At 40.1% G+C, this 19253-nt stretch overlaps 1 protein-coding gene across 3 annotated transcripts in view; it reads right to left on the bottom strand.

Annotated features, from left to right (window-relative positions):
- The window catches only part of KLHL8 (kelch like family member 8), a 38324-nt gene that overhangs the window by 5751 nt on the left and 13320 nt on the right, over positions 1–19253 (bottom strand). For 2 of the 3 annotated variants that reach the window (XM_045019010.1, XM_045019009.1), the window contains exons 3-8: positions 9847–10395; positions 7417–7603; positions 6523–6666; positions 5500–5611; positions 2158–2326; positions 899–1058 (exon numbers count right to left, since the gene is read on the bottom strand). In XM_045019010.1, the coding sequence (XP_044874945.1) occupies positions 899–1058; positions 2158–2326; positions 5500–5611; positions 6523–6666; positions 7417–7603; positions 9847–10395 (1321 nt within the window). The remainder of the gene's footprint in view (positions 1–898; positions 1059–2157; positions 2327–5499; positions 5612–6522; positions 6667–7416; positions 7604–9846; positions 10396–19253) is intronic. The other variant, XM_045019011.1, reaches the window with a different exon arrangement.

Genomic DNA, 19253 nt, shown 5'->3' on the forward strand with positions numbered 1-19253 from the left:
TCCAGCCCCCTGCCTTCACTAGCAGGATCAAATACTGATTTTGCCCCAGATTCCTAAGTGGCCTCCTCAAGGATTGAACTCACAACCCTGGGTTTAGCAGGCCAATGCTCAAACCACTGAACTATCCCTCCACCTTAATAATTGGAGATATACCAATCTCCTAGAACCAGAAGAGACCTTGAAAGGTCATCTAGTCCAGCCCCCTGCCTTCACTAGCAGGACCAATTTTTGCCCCAGATCCCTAAGTGGTCCCCTCAAGGATTGAACTCACAACCCTGGGTTTAGCAGGCCAATGCTCAAACCAATAGGACAATGTAGATTTATTTAATGCTCAAAGGCCACCTAGTCTCAGACTCAAGCTGCCCCCGATCCAGCTAAATCACATACATCTTAATCGCAGTAGAATAAATCTAACCCCCATGGGACTTACTCATATCACACTTCCACTTCTTCATCCTGACACTTCCCCCCCCCCCTGCCTATTTATAAATGCTGGTGGAAAGGAATAAGCATTGCAGTAGGCTCTGACTGACAAAAGATTGCGACTTTCACCCGAAAGCTGCCAGCCCTTGGAGAGGGTATCTTGCTAGCAGCCAAAAGAATCTCATTTATAGCAATAGCATTCCAGCCTCTGCTGACCTGATTTTAAGGCAAGGGATTAGAGATGGAGCCAGAATCAGGACAGAGCAGGTCAATTTTTTGGTCTACCAAGATGCATGAGTATCTTTACTTCTCCTAGAAGGTGCTTAAAAGTTTATAACACACTTAGATTTTTAACTTTCTATACATTATAACACAGCATTTTTTATGTTGAAACAGCTTCATTCTCAGACATAATCCATATTTTTATAGGACAAAGCATCTCTTCTATCAGTTAGGAAGGAACACTCCTACTCACCTACAACATATAAACAACCATGGAGTTCACTAACCCCATTGCCTGCTCTTCGTTGACCCATCTCTTTCACTTCTATCCACTTATCCAGATGGGGGTCATATCTCTCTACGCTGGAGAGAGAGGCTACACCATCATTGCCACCAACAGCATACACGTAGTTCTGAAAGAAGATTGAGCAGAGACGTTTCATGCACAGAGCTAGCCTTTCATATGAAAGGTCAATAGTACTTTTGTAGTAAAATTCAACATCACACTGCATCACCCAGCTCCTTGTCAGTGATTTTTTTTAAATGAGCAGTGATTGTTTAGGAATATACACTGATCCTAGAATGGCCGTCCATCCCAAGGATCACATATTTGTACCGTACAGAATGCTTGTATTACAATCATGACCAAGAAATTAAAAATACAGCCAAGTAAATTTATTTCACAATTTACCTCTCCACTATTTTTCTCTAAACAACTCCCTGGAAGACATTTATTTTTCCCCTGGGCAAACAGTGACTGATTTACCAGCGCTGCTAGTATTTTTTTTTTTTAAACCAAACGTTTGAATATGAGGGATATCTGAAGTAATACATGGACTTTTTTTCCTACTGTTTTCAAAGTTACATTTTAGCACTTCTCCCAAGTGTCACATTGTATCATTCATTCAGTGTTACATTTTGCCTACCTAAATCCATCTGCTTTCTTAACTGGAAATAGTATTTATTTCATGTCTTCAACTGTTGCTATGTACTGTTAATAAAGATGCCATATTGCAGGCTAAATTTCATTGGTGAGTGAAATTATTTCAGTATTTATGAAGTGTGAAGTGCTTTGGAACTGTTACAAAATTGTAGCGGACCTGCTTTTTCCAATGCTCTGCACATTGTGTAGTTATTTATGTTGGTATAAAATGCTACCTGCGGCCGAGTTGGTGAAGAAATCCTATTTGGTAGACTATTCCATCCATTATGCAACAAAGATGGAAGTGAGTGGTCAATCAGGCACAGTCTGTTTAACGCAGCAGCCATGACAAATCTGACTCTTAAAATGATATCCATAACCTTGTCTTTTCTTTTTGGCCATAATTGAAGGGTTGTTGTGGAAGTGCCAATCTACTGATCAGAGGATCAGTACAGTACTTATTTGAATAAGTGGCCAGTGCCTCAATTTTAAGTCTTATTTGAAAGAGAATCCCCTGCACTAGTACAATGCCTCCTCATGCCAAGCAAGGCATTGTTTCAATACTGACTTGGAAGGAAGCATTAACTTACCACAAGGGCCACTGAGCCAACTCCTCCTCTGGGAGTATTCATTGACGCTACTCCACTCCATCGATCAGATTCAATGTCATATCTCTCCACATCACTGAAGCAAGTGTTGTCATCTAACCCTCCGATGGCATAAATGGGTCCACCAAGGGAGGCTAGAGCAATTCCTCTCCTAATAAAATCAAAGCATCAGCACTTGAGTATATCCTTGAAGGTACTAGGAAAAGACAGTTAGACCAAGTGCAATTTTCTCTGACTGGCAACTGTTTCAAAATATGGGAAATAAAGTGTAATGCAAACCAAAAGCTAAATGAAGGAACTTAAAGTTCTTTGATCAATAACTGTAGCAAGTTGACTGTTGGTGCAATAGCAGCTTCATAAGTAGAGTCGTTCATTTTCAGAGGATGTACCTACTCTAAGGGGCTGAACCTGCCTCAGGATCCCCTAGAACAGAGCCCTGCCCTCATCCAGAGTCCCACTACAAGTAAATTAGTGTTATTTTAACTAGAAAAGCTAGCTGATCTTAATTTATGGCAAGCAGCTATCTTTTCAGATACAATCTAATCACACAATCCAAAAACCAATGTTGGAACCAAGGCAATATTTAGGATTTAATCCACTGCAATGTAAAGCAAATTATTGTTTTAAAAAAAAAGGCAATGGGATTCTATGAACAGAAGAGTTTGTGCTACCAGTTAGTAAGTATATAACTGCATGAATCATAGGTTAGCTGTTGCTGTGGTGTAGCTGTAGAGTGCTTCAGCACTATTCCTCACTTTTTTCAGTTACTTTCTTATGCAGTAGATCAAATCCAAAAGGTTCGTTCTTGAATTACAGTTTCTGTCCTTGGCTTTTGAATCACGACTAGTCTGACAACTACACTGTCACATGTAGAACAGTTACCTATGAAAGCTAACTGATCTATTTAAAACCACCATCTTGCTTTAAAATCCAAAACTGTTGCCACACAGGAGTACAGAAAGCAGATTTGGAATTTCTAGTTACAAACAAACATCCAGGCACTGCCACTTATGGGGAAATGGAACTTTTTTGTTCAATTGTGAAATAAAAAGTGACTCAAAAAATGTTTAGAATCAGATTCTCTTTCCTGTTTTACTCCCTGGAAGCAGAGACAGCTGTAACTCCCCAGCAGGTTCAAGTAAGAGAAGCCAGGATGCCTCAATCTGGAACAGTGCTGAGAATCGGGATATTAACTGGTTCCCTGTCAACCCCCTTTCTCTGCTGCACTGAGTGGAACAGAGAACCTGATCCATTCTTTGGAGAAGCGAAGGAAACAGTTAATGCGCAAGCAAACAGAACTAATCAAACCACTGACAGAATTTGACTGTCACTTTTTTTTTTGGTAAGTGGCTAAAGAGGACAGAATGGGCAGATAAGTATGTAAATTAAATGTGATCAACCTTAGCACTGATCTAAAGTCTAGGTGAGAGTTCTTGACGTATACAGTTTAAAGTTATGCACAAAGTAATTGATCTTAAATTGGCTAAAGAGATGGTAGACAGTGGTTACCCTTAAACTTACCCGTTAGGATAATATCTTGGATAATGAAACTTTACCTTTGTACTTATTTGTATACAGTAGCACCCACAATACACTAGACACTTTATACCCAACACAGGAAGACAATCCCTTTTGAAAAAATGTATAGTATTGCACCATTCTAGGGATTTCCTATAGTAAATATAGAGGAAATTAGTATAGTAGCCAATCCAACTGACTGGCAACAGTTCTTCACTATGTAGATAGTCAGTAATATGAAAATTGATTGGTTAGCTAACAGGATTATTTTAGACCAGTGCTTCTTGCATTTTGAAAGATTCTCCTTGTTTGAGAGATTCCCTATATTTAAAATGAGAAATACCACTGGAGCTGATAGTGCCTCAAGACAGAAGAAAATGATTATTTTCTCCCCACAACGGAAGGTCCTGTGATCTTGCAACTGCTTCTCCAGGTTGCACCACAGTGGCTAAGACACAGTACAGTAACCACTCCACTTACCACTGTGCTTCACAGGAGGTGCCACAAAAGCTTATCTGAGCCTTAACAGTATTTTCTGTTACCTATCAGAGAAGCAAGTTGATGACCCAGATTCTTGGTTCTTTCGAAGTGGCTTTGTGCTTTACTGGTTAAGTCACACTAGCTGAATGTTTCAGGACTCAGACATGCCCCAGTACTTCACTCCACCCATTAAGTGTAAGCTTCTTATAGAAGTCTTAAATTTTTTTAGAAAAATATGTTCTTTAGACTGCAACAGGTTATGGAGGTTTAAAGTAAAACTATGGGTGGTGGTTTTTAATAGAGATACAGTAAGAAGAAAAACCTCAATTAAAGCAGTTTGAAAAATTCTCACTGAAAAGTGTAAAATAGCAGTTTTATATCTAATTAAGCTTGTGGCTTCTGCATGTCTCTCTCAAAAAGCAATATGCACTCTTAGACTCCTACACCAGAACATTTAGGTATTTTTATCCACAGTTAACTCAGAAAACCAAAAGAAATATGCTGAGGAAATGAAAGTAAGCTAGTTGCAACTAGCAGGGAGAGGTTTATATGAAAAAAATTACTAAATATTTTATCTTTATGCACATTTTATTTGCAGTCTGCTTTTTGGGTAGTATGTCTGATAACATTTCCCTTGATCCAATGTTACAACTACTAAGTAATTAGGGAAATCCAATCTGCTTTTTATTAAGTTTACAAACAATACAGTACTTGGAGACTGATGTAAAGGAAGATTATACATTTTACATCGCCAGTAATGCTCTAATGTGCATATGAGATTCATTTCATTACACACTAAGGCACACTTTATTTTTGCCTGTCTGCACTTTAAAGTGTTACACTATTCCAGTAGGAATATACAAATAAGTGTTAATGATTTTTTGGGGGATTGGGGGCCAAATAGCATTATGAATACTCCACAACACAACCCTGCATTGAAATCTTGGTATACTGTTATACAGGACATAATCAATACAGAATGTGTACGCAAGTAATGATCAAAGGTGATCTTTTCTATAGCTAGTGAAAGATTAAAATTGGCAATAATGTCAAACAAGATTTTTGTCAATTTCAAACCCACACCCAAGCAAAAGAAAATAGGCAGCAGCTGACCACAAGAGCAACCAGCTTGTATTCGTAAATCCAGAACAACCAAAAACCTAAGAACTGTCTGAGTCCCCCAACTGAGCTGAGCCTGACTGTTTCAACCCTAAGAATTTTTTTTTAAATGGTATGTACAAAGGGGCGGATAAAAACCTAGACCGCAATAACTTCTAGATTATTTTCTAAAATAATTTGCTCCTTTTTTGTTTAAGGGAGATTTACCTCTTGGTGTTCATTGATGCTTTCATCATCCACTTATTAGTGACAGGATCAAACATTTCCATGCTGCCTAAATGTTCATTTCCATCATGCCCACCTACTGCATAGACTTTACCTGAAGAACAGAGAAGCATTTTGATTTGGTAGGCAACACTTTGGTTTCCAGATACACAAGATCACCACAAACAGTGTGAAACATACAGGCACAACCCTATTTCCAATATAGCAGCACACTTTTCAATTGCAAGAATTAGATTTGAAGGTTAAGAATCTGTCATAAGAATATACACAGACTATGTCAGAGATTTACATTAACAGCTGTTTTTATAGGACATTTTAATATCTTAATCTGAGGTCTTCCCTTTTCATATTAAAAGCAACGTGCCACAAGGTGGCTGAATTTTTCAGCCTCTAAACAAAATACCAAACTACTTTGTATAAAGTAGTTTAATATCTGGAGGCACAAAGCAATGTATGCTATCTGAAAAACTGTTTTCTATTGATTCTGTTGCAGGAACGTAACATATGGGGGGAAGAGGAACTCAACAGTTGTGGGTTCTCAGCAGCTCTGGAAACTTGGCTCTAAGTATCAAGCTGAGCACTCTTGAGTTACCAAAACTAGTGGCAGTCTTGGAAAATTATGGGCTACTTGATTTGCCCAAATGCAAGGAAGTCAGTTTCAGAACTCAGGAAAACTGGCTTACAGTTATATGCTCACACTATGCTTCTCTGAGAAAAAAGAAAAATGAAACCATACACTACTATATGTAATGAGCCAGAGGCTATGGACAGTGAGCAGTGGTCTCACTGCAACAAATGTGTTCTCAGATTGGTGCTATAACAACACAGGAATGTTTTCAGACCTGAAAAATAGCTCTTTAGTAAACTGAAATGCATCAAGTAATTTAGCCATGATATAGGACAGGCTTTTCTTATTGTTTAGTATGGTGGGTAAAATAACTGAACAATTAAGTTACTGCAAAAGAAAAAAAATGGACATTGGTACAAGGTTATGTTGTTACTAACCTCCCACAGAGATTACACCCACATGTCTTCTCCTGCTGTTCATTTCAGGACCAAAGAACCAGTTGTTTTTGTTTATAGAGTAGCATTCAATGCTGCGAAATGGGTCACCTGATCCACCTCGACCACCAACACAAAATAACACACCTGAAGGAGAACATATAAAGAGTAAATATTGGTCTCTGAATGATCAGCCAACAAAACATGGGCAATATTTTTACTGAGAATGGATTAGCATTACAAAATTAACTGACGACGAGCCCTTTTTTCTCCTCCTTCTTGGGTCACATTCAATACAGCTACACTTCTGCATTGGTGGCAATGACCTCACCTTTCATCTGGCAAGAACCATGCAATTTTAGCATGCAAAATGTGACTGTCAATGTTATTACACAGACTGCTAATCACAGTCTCCAAAAACATAATGGGACTTTAGTCACTTCAGTTATTATTTGACAGGAGAGAGAACCATATTTCTTCTATTACATCTAATTGGATTTCTAGATCAGATTTTGCAGTCTAATCTGCATAACTCAGAGCACTTTGTAAAAGGCAACTCGCTGCTTTGGGGTCAATTAATTGTTCAAAAGGAGCTATATGTTTTTCTCCCCCACGAAGTAAACTTTGTAGGGCTTGAGTATCTTTGGTTTCCTGTACAGTTCCTAGCACATTAATATACTTTCTGCAAGCCTTGCCTTGAATATTTATATTGAATCTAGTTAAACTAGTATTTTAAGCGAATTTAAGTAAAATTGGTGCTAAAAGCCATGCACTGCACCTACACACTTCTTCTTGAAACATTAATTAGATCAAACAATTTACTCTGCACTACCTATCCCTACACAGATCCCCAACACTCTTCCTCAGCACAGAAAAATCAGATCCCCATTTAATTACCAGCAGTCTCATTCCTTGGTGTTGTGCGGATGGAATACTCAAAGTCTGGCACTGCCCTGCTGCTCAGATGAAGGTGGTAGTTTCTTGCTTCATCCAGTAAATCTCTACATTTTAGATTCTGCTTGATGATCTCTTCTTTTGCCACAACGCCCATAAGGAAACAAATGGGCAACAAAGGCAGACGTACCTGACGGGAATATACACAGTTCAGCTACTCTTGACGTTGAGCCCTAGATCCAATGACTAATATGGCAGTCAGGAGTATAGTTGTGTAACTTTTAAGTTCAAAAAACACCCTTCAGTGAAAGGAGTAATAAAAGTCCATTCAAATATAACTTTATTCTTTCTGGGGAGAAAGAAGGAACACTTCTTTCAGACCTTGTTTACACCTGCAGGGTACATGTAGCTATATGCAGCAGTGAAAAGCAGGTTGCATCCACACTCGTGGTTTGTAGTTACGCACAGCAAAGGAAGCTGCTGAAGCCTTTCCCCGCTGCAATGAAAGGGTATATCTACACTTCAAAAAGACCTGCAACAGCAAGTCTCAGAGCTTGTGTCAACTGACTTGGGCTCATGGGGCTTGTGCTACGGGGCTAAAAATAGGAGTATAAACATTTGGGCTCAGGATGGAGTCCGGACTCTGAAACCCAGCGACGGAAGAGGATCTTGGCTCCCGGGCTCCAGCCTGAGCTCGACTGTCTACAGTGCTATTTTTAGCCCTGTTGCATGAGCCTGAGTCAGCTGACCCAGGCTCAGACTTGCTGCTGTCGGGTTTAATTTTTTGCAATGTAGATATACCCAAAGACTCCAGCAGCACAAAAAGGCCCTGGCAGGGGGGAGGCAGCAGGATACTACCCTAAAAATAGCAGTGTACATATGAGAGGTACTGCTTGGGCACGTAGAGAGCCCTGTAGGGTATATACCCAAGGGTGCAGGTGTGAAAGACACTCTACTCTAGTCACACAAGCTGTGCCTCACAGTTTAGTATTTATACGCATGCTAGCTGGGCATGCAATGTCTCCACGCTATGTGCTGCTGCAAGTGTAGACGTATCCTCACTTGACTAAATTCCTTATATAAAAAAGTAGTTTGCTTCTAGGCAGGGCTTAGAAAATCCACTTGCTCACTCCAGGGTGAATGGGCTAAGTGGCACCTTAACTGCTTGCAATATAATAGTACTTACACCAGGTAGTGCCAGAAGTACTGCTGCATACTTTCCTTCTTTCTCCAGGTGACTCAGGCCAGGTCTATACTTTTGCTGATATACCATTGTCAAATAAGGATGAGGGGGTTTAACAACACTTCTAAGTCATCAAAAGCCCTAATGTTAACATTTACATCAGCAAAAGAGTGCTTTTGCTAGGATAGCTTACTTCATTGGGGAACCACTATAAGCTATGGCGCTTTTTTACTGGTATACATTTTTCTATACTAGGAGAATTTGCTAGCAATACTAGCAAACCTTTTCTAGTGTACATCTCGCCTGACAGTATAGGTCAAAGAATGTTGAGAGCTAAATGGCAGAGACCCCAGAGGCAGTGCAGAGCAGACAAGGCAGCAGAAAGGACTAGAAATATAGCAGTACACAGACTAGCCAAAGCATAGACCAAATCTTTGGTGCCAGATTAGCCGAGGGCGTTCAAGACTATTAGCCTAACTAGCAGAAGAGACTGGACTGTGGAGATGTGGGGGTAGTATAGATGCATTGCAGTGGGAAGATGTTAATTTGGGCACCATGGGGACATATTTAATTAGGCAAACTGATTTCTGACTAGGTGTAGGTAGGTTTTCCAGTCTTGTCTTCAAATGTAGGAAGCATACAATGTTTTAATAGAACTTCTGACTGTCTCGGCTTTGTGTCAGGATAAATACTTATCACCAAAGAAATCATTCCCTCTCCCCTTCCCTTCCCCCTCCCCACCCAAATTTAGTATTGCCACATGCATTAAGTAGTGCTGACTGTATGTTCTCTATTTGACTATGTATGCATTTTTAAAGCTTTCCCTCTCCAGAGCAGATACTGGTTTGTGTTATTTCTGATTAGCATGAAGTTCAATCACAAAGGTAAAATTTTTCTTTTCAGAAACTGGTAAAGAATGTGATTTCCTTTTCTGGTAGCCAAGGACAGATCAGAATTGGTTCTATTCTAAGCAGAAGAAAACATACATTTGTGACAGATTGTTGTACCAGGGGAAAATGTCTTGTTTAGTAAAGGCTGAATATTAAATTGAAAAAGATTATCCAACACAAAACTAAATCAATTATGAGTTTTGACAGGGAAAGAAATACCTTGCATCTTTTGTCTTTGTTTTCCATGCTCTTTTTTCTACTATATATATTTTCTACTATAAACAAAATGGATGGCTTCATCTCTGCGTGTTATAGGAAAATATGCTCCAATCTGTGCATACACCCCAATCTTTTCCCTACCTGAGCAAGTATTTCATCCAACCATGAAGTATGATGCTGTGGATTAGCAAGTAGCCACTTGATAGCAGCACTATAAACCTGCTTCTCATTCTCTATGTTCAGATCACTGGAAGATAAGAGTTTATGGAGGTGCTGAGGTGACATACTCACAAAGTCCTCACATTCCACCACTTCAGTAAAGTGTTCACAAGCATATCGGTCAGCCATGTCCATCAAGTCAATCCGGTTGTGACTTTCTGCAAAGGCCCTCACTGCCAGGCAGTTTGAGGGATGAAAGTGTAGTTTCATATATTCACAGCAAGCTTTTGCTACTAGCTCCACCTGAAGAATGCAGGCTGCATATAAGAGAGGCTGGACATTATCGACAGTCAATGTAAGCCGGGAGGAATAGACAAACTTCACCAAATCTTCTATTGCATCTCCATCAAAGTCCCTGATCTCAATCAATGTCTGTTTTGCCTCAGCCATTTCAGAGAGAAACATAGCTCTGAAGTAAGGGATAACACAAGCCAGAACCAACTTGTGGCAAGAGATTAGCTTTGAACCAACCTGTCAGGGAAAAAAAAAAAGACTGTTTAAATGGAAACTCTGGTTTTTTGGCTTTAAAGAAATTATATACATTATAGCTGAGATTGGAATCTTGGACTGTCATGTAATGTTGTGGTGCATGCTTGGTAAAAAACTGAATTCCTCTAGTCGCTTATTTTTGTCATTTAACCAGCTGCATAAAAAACCAGAAGGCCAGATTTCAGTTTAGACATCTGACCTTTTAATTCACAAGAGCAGGACAAGGCAACAGCCAATCCCTAGTTCAGGTCCCCAATAATATCTATTATTCCTATTATATAAACCTCCCTCCACACAGGACCTTTTTAAAAGATAACACAGAACTGGAATTCCCTTAAGAAAACACAATTCAGATAGAAGTCTGGGGATTAAAGAGGAGATCACTGGTTTATCTTAGCTTACACACAAACTTAAAGTGCATATGAAATAAACAGTCTTCGCTAGTATGGGTCAGTGGCAGCCACACTAAGGAAAACAAGATATACAGACTGTAGACTGGCAATGGTAGTAACTTTCTTGTCCCTCTCTCATGGATACTACAAGATTGAGGAAAGAGGCAGGTATCAACTCTTCTCCAGAAGCAGGTGTGTGGTGGGGGGGTATAGGGAAGCGGACCATGGATTACTTCCTCCTCTCAAAAATATCAGGGGGCAGATCCTTCACTGGTGCCAACTGTCATAGCTCTTAACTTCAATGGAAATACGACAGTTTTACATCAGGAATGGAAGGGCTTGCCCCCTCCAGGCCTCTGCTGCCTCTTCTGTGCCATGCCAACCTCAGACACAGCAGAAGCCGCCTTCCTGACAAACCTCCAACCACAGCCCCGTTTGAATCTGCTGCAAAAGGCTGATCTTTTTGCTGTGAGCTGAATTTGAAATTGAGTTCAAGTAAATGGAGTATTAGAGCAGCAGTTCTCAACCAGGAGTCTGGGGGCCACAAGCAGGGCCAGTGTTAGACTCGCTGGGCTTTGCAGAAAGCCAAAGCCACGCTGTGCAGGGTTGAAGCCCGGGGCCCTGAGCTCCGCCACCTGTGGCTGAAGCTGAAGCCTGACAAACATAGCTTTGTGGGGCCCCCGGTGGCATGGGTCTACAGGCAACTGCCCTGCTTGCTGCCTTCTAATGCCGGCCCTGGCTTTTATTTGCAGAAAAACAGCTGTTGGGGCCCTGGTGGGTTGTGGAGTTTTTACAGCATGTTGGAGGGGAGAGGGAGCAAGGGCTCAGAAAGAAAAAGGTTGAGAACCCCTGTATTAGATGACAACAGAAATTGTATTCTGTTTGTGCAGTTTGAGGCCGAGTAATGCTCCACATGTTTTGAAAGGAGGATCTATTTTTGTACAGGAATTTGCCCATTATCAACACAAACCTTAGGGGAGCCACAATGTATAAAAATTGCTCAGCCACAATGTATAAAAGTTACTCTCCTGACAGCATAACATTCGCTACTGTTCTATTGTACAGCCAAGCCAATAACTAAAATGTTATTTACCAAGATAGGAGGAGAAAAATCTGCTCTGTTTTTTCTGTAGGGAGAAGGGAGGAGATACTGTGCTCAGTGTCCTCAGGCACTGGCAAGCACAAACAGTTCTATATAAGAGTTAAATATATGAAACCAGCAAAGTAAGTATTTGAGCACTTCTGACCTGCAGAGCTACAGTTCCATTCAAGGAGTCCCATTTACTCCACAGATGAAGAAAGCAAAGGTGAAGTAGTTTATAAAGCTACCACAGTCTCAAAATAATAAATACAGCTCAAATTTCTTAAATATTTGTTTTTCCATCTTATAGGCATAGTATCTTCCTGTTAAGCCACCACGAGAATGGCTCCTTTTTAAAAGACGTTTCTCCATGTTTGTCCAAGGTGAACCAAAACCTTAGTTTCAACACAAGCATTTGGTTCATTGAGACATCACATGTGCAAATTAAAGAAAACCTTAAGATATGGTCTTTAAATGTTACACTGCAGCACTGTGAATTGGTGTTCTGTAGTTTTCTTGAATGAAGGTTCTTCATCCTTTCAAATCAATGAATCGGGGAAAAAATAGTTCTGTACTGTTTCCCCTCTTATAACTTAAGCCTTAATGTACATTTAATTCTCCAGACAGGTTTTTAATTGGCTAAAATGTGCTATAAGGGAAATGAACAATCTATGCCCTGTTTGTGGTGTACCACTAATACTACATTTGAGAGCTACATAAGCCTTTCACAGCTGTCTCATGTGATTTACCAAAAATAACAGTTAATCTTCTAGTCAGTGTTCATGGTTCAGCCTCTCAACTAACATCCCTCCTTTCTTAAACACATTGATTTCCTTATTTTTATATTTAGTAATCAGAAAAGCCAATTTAAAACTAATTTCTACAAAATCATACAGTCTTCAAAGTATTATACTTCAGTTCAGCACTGATCATTGTTTAGCTGGTTTCCTTTTCAGAAGACTGTATTAAATTATTAATTCTAGACCCAACATTTGTGTTCAGCACCACATCCTGGCAGGAAATACAGCTTGTGATTTATGCTACCTCATGTCAGATCAATGACAACATTAAATTGTTATATGAATTCACTGAAAATATGCCAGGTAAATATGAAGTTGATATTACATCAATATCCATAAAATACACTGTATTTGGATTTATAGAATGCATTCAAATATTCATGAAGTATTTGCACGTTTTTAAAAAACATACAACATGCGGATTGCACATTTCTAAAAAGACACCCCCATACATAGTTTTTGTATATTTTCTCTTGTACATCAGACAACTAATGCCCACTTTGTTGTAAATTATTGTAGATTTCACATATTTTGCTTTAGTTGAACGTGAAGTTACAGAAGTGTCTACAAATGACTTTCACAAATACAGTGGCCATTTAAAATGGCAAAATGCCTCTGATATAAAACACTTTTGGACTAATATAGAAACTTACTCAAATCTAAGTTGTCCATTGAATTATTCCTTGTTCAGTATTAACAGCATTTGTGAAATCACTGATTTATTTAATAAACAAATTTATTGCAGTGAAGTCAGTTACCATTATAAATAGGGCCCTGCCAAATTCAGGGTCCATTTTGGCCAATTTCAGTCATGGGATTTTTAAAAATAATAAATTTCATGATTTCAGCTATTTAAATCTGAAACTTCCCCGTGTTGTAATTGTAGGGGTCTTGACCCAAAAAGGAGCTGGGGGTGGGCGGTTGCAAGGTTTTTTTGGGGGGGCGGGTTGCTACCTTTCTGCACTGCTGCTGGCAGCGGCACTGCCTTCAGAGCCGGGCAGCTGGAGAATGGCGGCTGCTGGCCAAGAGCCAAGCTCTGAAGGCAGAGCCGCCGCCAGCAGCAGCACAGAAGGATGGCATGGTATGTTATTGCCACCTTTACTTCTGCGCCGCTGCCTGCAGAGCTGGGCCCTCAGTCAGCATCCATCACTCTCTAGCCACCCAGCTCTGAAGGCAGCGGCGCAGAAGTAAGGATGCCATGGTATGGTATTGCCACGCTTACATCTGTGCTACTGCTAGCAGGGCGCCGCCTTCAGAGCTGGGCGCCTGGCCACCAGCTGCCACTCTCTAGCCACCCAGCTCTGAAGGCAGCGGCGCAGAAGTAAGGATGCCATGGTATGGTATTGCCACGCTTACTTCTGTGCTACTGCTAGCAGGGCGCCGCCTTCAGAGCTGGGCGCCTGGCCACCAGCTGCCACTCTCCAGCCATCCAGTTCTGAAGGCAGCGCAAAAGGGCAGCTCCCCTAAAATAACCTTGCAACCCCCCTGCAACTCCCTTTTGGGTTAGAACCCCCAGTTTGAGAAACACTGGTTTCCCACATGGAATCTGTATAATATAGGGTAAAAGCACACAAAAGACCAGAGTTCACAGTGGGAGATTTGATTTCTTGGTCCGTGATGCATTTTTCATGGCAGTGAATTTGGTAGGACTCTAATTATAGACCCCCAATCTTGCAATGAGATATGTATGTCCAGTAGGCTCTGTGCCCATATAAAGCTCCAGGAGTAGGGATCTACCCACGAAGATCTAACTGCAGGACTAGGACCATTAGCATGTTCATTTAAAATGAAGTCTGATTGTATGAGATGTTAGTGTTGCCTTTTTTGTATAAAATAAATTATGCATAAAAAAAATTGAAGAAAAAAAATCTCCCTTTTCTAGAATGATCGGGGAAGGGGGAGGAGGGGGCGATTCATCCACTTGGGGTAACCTTTGCTTCATAACCCTCCATACGGAGCTACAAAACTGAAGGCCATATTTTTAAAAAGAAAAATGCAAAGGTTTAATATTTTCATAATGTAAAAATATTTGGGACATCGAATTATTTTATTTAAAGTTACGAGTTTGAATTAGTCTACACTTCAAGGTAATGTTAGGGGAAGTGTACTGAAATACAATCACTTAGAAGAATATATAGCTATATAAGTACTATACAACTTCCAAACAGCTCATCTTAAATTTGACCAGTCTATCAACCATAACTGAGTCTTTAATTGATGTTATTCCACATAAACCAATGTAAAAATGTCAATCATACTTGCCTAGTTCTATCTATTCCAATTCAAACATTAATGGTTTTGTCCCTTCTGCTCCATTAGCTAGCCTTTTAATAGTCTACCAGCTTCAACTATCTAATGGAACCAAAAAAGCTTTACTATCAAGAAATATAAGGTGGACGAGATTACATGAGTGGCCATACTGGGTCAGATCAGATCAAAGGTCCATCTAGCCCGGTATCGTATCTTCCGACAGTGGTCAATGCCAAGTGCCCCAGAAGGAATGAACAAAATAGGTAATCATCAAGTTATCCATCCCCTGTTGCTCATTCTTAGCGTGTGGCAAACAGGGGCTAGGGACACCATCCCTGCCCATCCTCGCTAATAGCCATCGATGGACCTATCCTCCGTGAATTTATCTAGTTCTTTTTTGAACCCTGTTATAGCCTTGGCCTTTACAACATCCTCTGGCAAAGAGTTCCACAGGTTGACTGTGCGTTGTGTGAAGAAATAACGGTCTTTTGTTTGCTTTAAACCTGCTGCCTATTAAGATTTCGGATAATGTAATGACTGATCAGTGAGGTCTGCGTTCATTTTGAGACAAGTTCTCTGTATTACAATCGTTGGGGCATATTTGTATTAATTTTTAATTAATCTACAACATGGCTGAAGAAAATTAGGACAGCCACAGTTACAGATTCATGTCAAGCTAGGGAGTGTAGCTGTAAATACCACTGGCTCCAACCAAAAAAAAAAATTCTACATGTGCTGAGGAAGCAGGTTGTTTACAGCATCACCTATAAACTCAAATATGGAGCTGCCCAAAGATGTCAAGAGGAAAGTTTTGCCTCAGTGTTTGAAAAGGCTTAGCAGATGAGTAGAACAGGGATATGCAGTAGAATCTGGTCAGTTTGTAACTCAGAGTCAACCACACACCTTATTTGGAACCAGAATATGTAATCAGGCAGCAGCAGAGACCGCCCCCCCAAAGCAGGGGGTCAGAGTTAAGTCAGAAGAGAACATACAGATGGCCATCCTGGGTCAGATCAATGGCCCATCTACCCCAGCATCCTGTCTTCTGACAGTGGTTAGTGCCAGATGTTACAGAGGGAATGAACAGATCAGGGCAATCTACTTAGTGACTCTGTCATGCAGTCTCAGCTTCTGGCAGCTGGAAGTTTAGGGAAACCCAGAGCCATCGGTTGCTTCTCTGACCATCTTGGCTATTGATGGACCTAACCTCCATGAATTTATTTAATTCTTTTTTGAACCCAGTTATACTTTTGGCCTTCACAATATCCCCTGGCAACAAGTTCCACATGTAGACTGTGCGCTGTGTAAAGCAGTACTTCCTTATGTTTATTTTAAACTTGCTGCTTATTAATTTCATCAAGTAACCTCTAGTTTTGCATAATTTGAAGGGGCAAATAACACTTCTCTACTTACTTTCTCCTTACCATTCATGGTTTTATTGACCTCTACTATATCCTCATCTCTTTTCTAAATTGAACAATTGCAATCTTTTTAATCTCTCCTCATGTGGAAGCGGTTCCATATCGGTAATCATTTTTGTGACTTTCCCTAAAAAATCCTTGACAAGTGATTAAAAAAATCCTCTAAGTACATATAGCAAAGAAAGACAGTAAGTTACATTTTTTGAAACATATTAAATAGAAAGTTAATTCACACAATGTTAAATAAATGCAGTAAACACGGCATCCAAGCGTTTTACTCTTTTAGACAGAGGAGTGGCAGCGTAGGTACTTTTTACCCTGGACAGTTGGGCTACTAGGTACTGAATTGACTTCACACCATGAATAAGAATACAAAATCCCAGAAGCTATTAGGACTGGTCTACATCAGGAACTTGCATCGGCATAGCTATGTCTTCAGGGGTGTGAAAAATCAACCCCTTAAGAGTATGTCTACACTGCAATTAGACTCTCATGCCTGGCCAGTGCCAGCTGACTTGGGTTCCCCACTGCAGGGCTGTTTAATTGCGGTGTAGACATTCTAGCTCCAGCCTAAAGTCTGGGACTCTCCCACCTCGCAGAGTCCTAGAGCCTGGACATCTACGCCGCAGTTAAACAGCCCCACAGCCTGAGCCCTGGAACCCAAGTCAGCTAGCACAGGCCAGCCACAGTATAGGCATACCCTGAGATACATAGCGATGTCAAACTAGCCCCCACTTCAGACAGTGCTAAGTCAATGGTGTTAAATCCATCAACCAACCTATTTCCTACCGGGGTGATAGATTAAGTCCCATTGCTATAATGAGTGTCTAGCTGTTTCCAGAAGCGACCATTTATGATGTCAAGAAATTGCTCCTCTGAATTATGGCCCACTGTGATATTTGATCAGTTAGTATAAGTATTTCATTAGTTGAAATAACTCATTGTTACTGTTTTAGCAGATTTGGCATTTGATTTCTCAGTATTATGCACTGACTTAAGCAGAGGTCAGTTGTATAACCTTATGAGTTGGGATTTACACGTTTACAGATTCTACTGAATGGCCACATAAATTTAAATTGTATTTCGTTAGAATCTATAGTACTGAACATAAAAGCCTCTATTCCCTTACTTCTTTGACTTAGTCTGTCATTCCTGGGTTATACACTTATGATCAGTGCAAGAACCATGCACCAGTGAGTCACAGCACAGCACAAACTTCAAAAACATCATAAGTGGTCCTCTGGCTAATATATTCCCAGGCCTTCTGCTAAAGAGAAATCCAAGGACATTTTCCTTAAAGGAAAAAGTCTACCTCTGTTCTTGAAATCGCATTATGGAAGAAATACATGTGGAACTGGTAAGATTAAAGTGAGATAATTCTCTGAGCACATGTCATTAAAGGGTAATTGGCAACTTAAAATTTGGAGGAAAAAAGGCTTTTTTCTTCTCTCCAGCTAGTCTTTGGGCAGGCCTGAAAACAACATTAACTATAAAGGCCCAGCCTTTCTTTCCCTTCCTTCTCTGTGCACACATCTGCCTATTGGTGGTTAACTGCAGCTTCAGGTCTTAACTATACACTGTCTTACAGAGCCTGGAAAAAGGCATGCCCCAACACCATTCAGAGGGAAACAGATTATACAGGAAATGCTATCAAATGCATAAAGTAAACAAATTAAAGAGTTTTTTTCTTTAATCCTTTGTCAGTTAGTGATCGTAATAGCTACAAAATTGCAACCTTAGTAGCTACACAATTTTCAGACGGAGTGATATTTTTAAGGAGTTTATCTTGGGGCAAAAAAAAGCTTCCAAATTCAGTATTTCAGATGTCAATTACTTGTAATATGATTGTTTTAAATACTTGTTCTAGCAAAGTTAGCTAATTATTTGCATTTCAACAGGACTTCCTCACAGCTTTAGTTATTCTTGAATCTGCAGTGAAGCTAGATGGCTCAATTTGCGATATCAAACATTTTCAGAATAGACTGATATTCAACATGATTATGACTTCACTGCAGATCAGTTAAGGTGAGCTGGCTTGTGATTAAAAATAAACTCCTACTTAAATGATACAGGCTAACTGTCTGGATTTTTTTTAATTGACTCAATCCACTGCAATAAAATACAATTCAAATCACATTTTTGTAGATGTGTAAGCGGTCAAAAAATTGGATAACAAATGTATAATGAGGTAAGCATAAGGCATTTTAAATAACATTTACAATATGCAGATTGAGGGGGGGAGGGGAAGAGAGAAGGAGAAAAGGGGACAGGAGAGAGACATGGGGATGGGTAATTGGGACGGAACAATGAGATTATTCCAGAAGGTGGTGTTCAGACGGCAGAATAAAAAATGGGGAGAGAGTTAGGGTTGGTATGTATCTGCCACTATACTGCCTTCCAACAATGAGTTGTTCATACGGCAGCATCCTGAGGATAGGAGATGTCTTAGTTCAAGGGTCCGCAACCTTTCAGAAGTGGTTTGCCGAGTCTTCATTTAGTCACTCTAATTTAAGGTTTTGCATGCCAGTAATACATTTTAACATTTTTAGAAGGTCTCTTTCTATAAGTCTATAATATATAACTAAACTATCGTTGTATGTAAAGTACATAAGGTTTTTAAAACGTTTAAGAAGCTTAATTTAAAATTAAATTAAAATGCAGAGCCCCCTGGATCGGTGGCCAGGACGCGGGCAGTGTGAGTGCCACTGAAAAATCAGCTTGCGTGCCACCTTTGGCACGCATCCTATAAGTTGCCTACCCTTGTCTTAGACTGTAAACTCTTTGGAGAACTCAACGAAAGTACTGTCAAGAATTGTGTCTTTTCGTTCTGCTGCTGTTCTTAGCTTTCCTACCAGTGGCGGCAATAGACAATTAATATATTAATTAAGAAGAGGGC

The sequence above is a fragment of the Mauremys mutica genome, chromosome 5 (genome assembly GCF_020497125.1).
Source record: "Mauremys mutica isolate MM-2020 ecotype Southern chromosome 5, ASM2049712v1, whole genome shotgun sequence".
Lineage (NCBI taxonomy): Eukaryota > Metazoa > Chordata > Testudines > Geoemydidae > Mauremys > Mauremys mutica.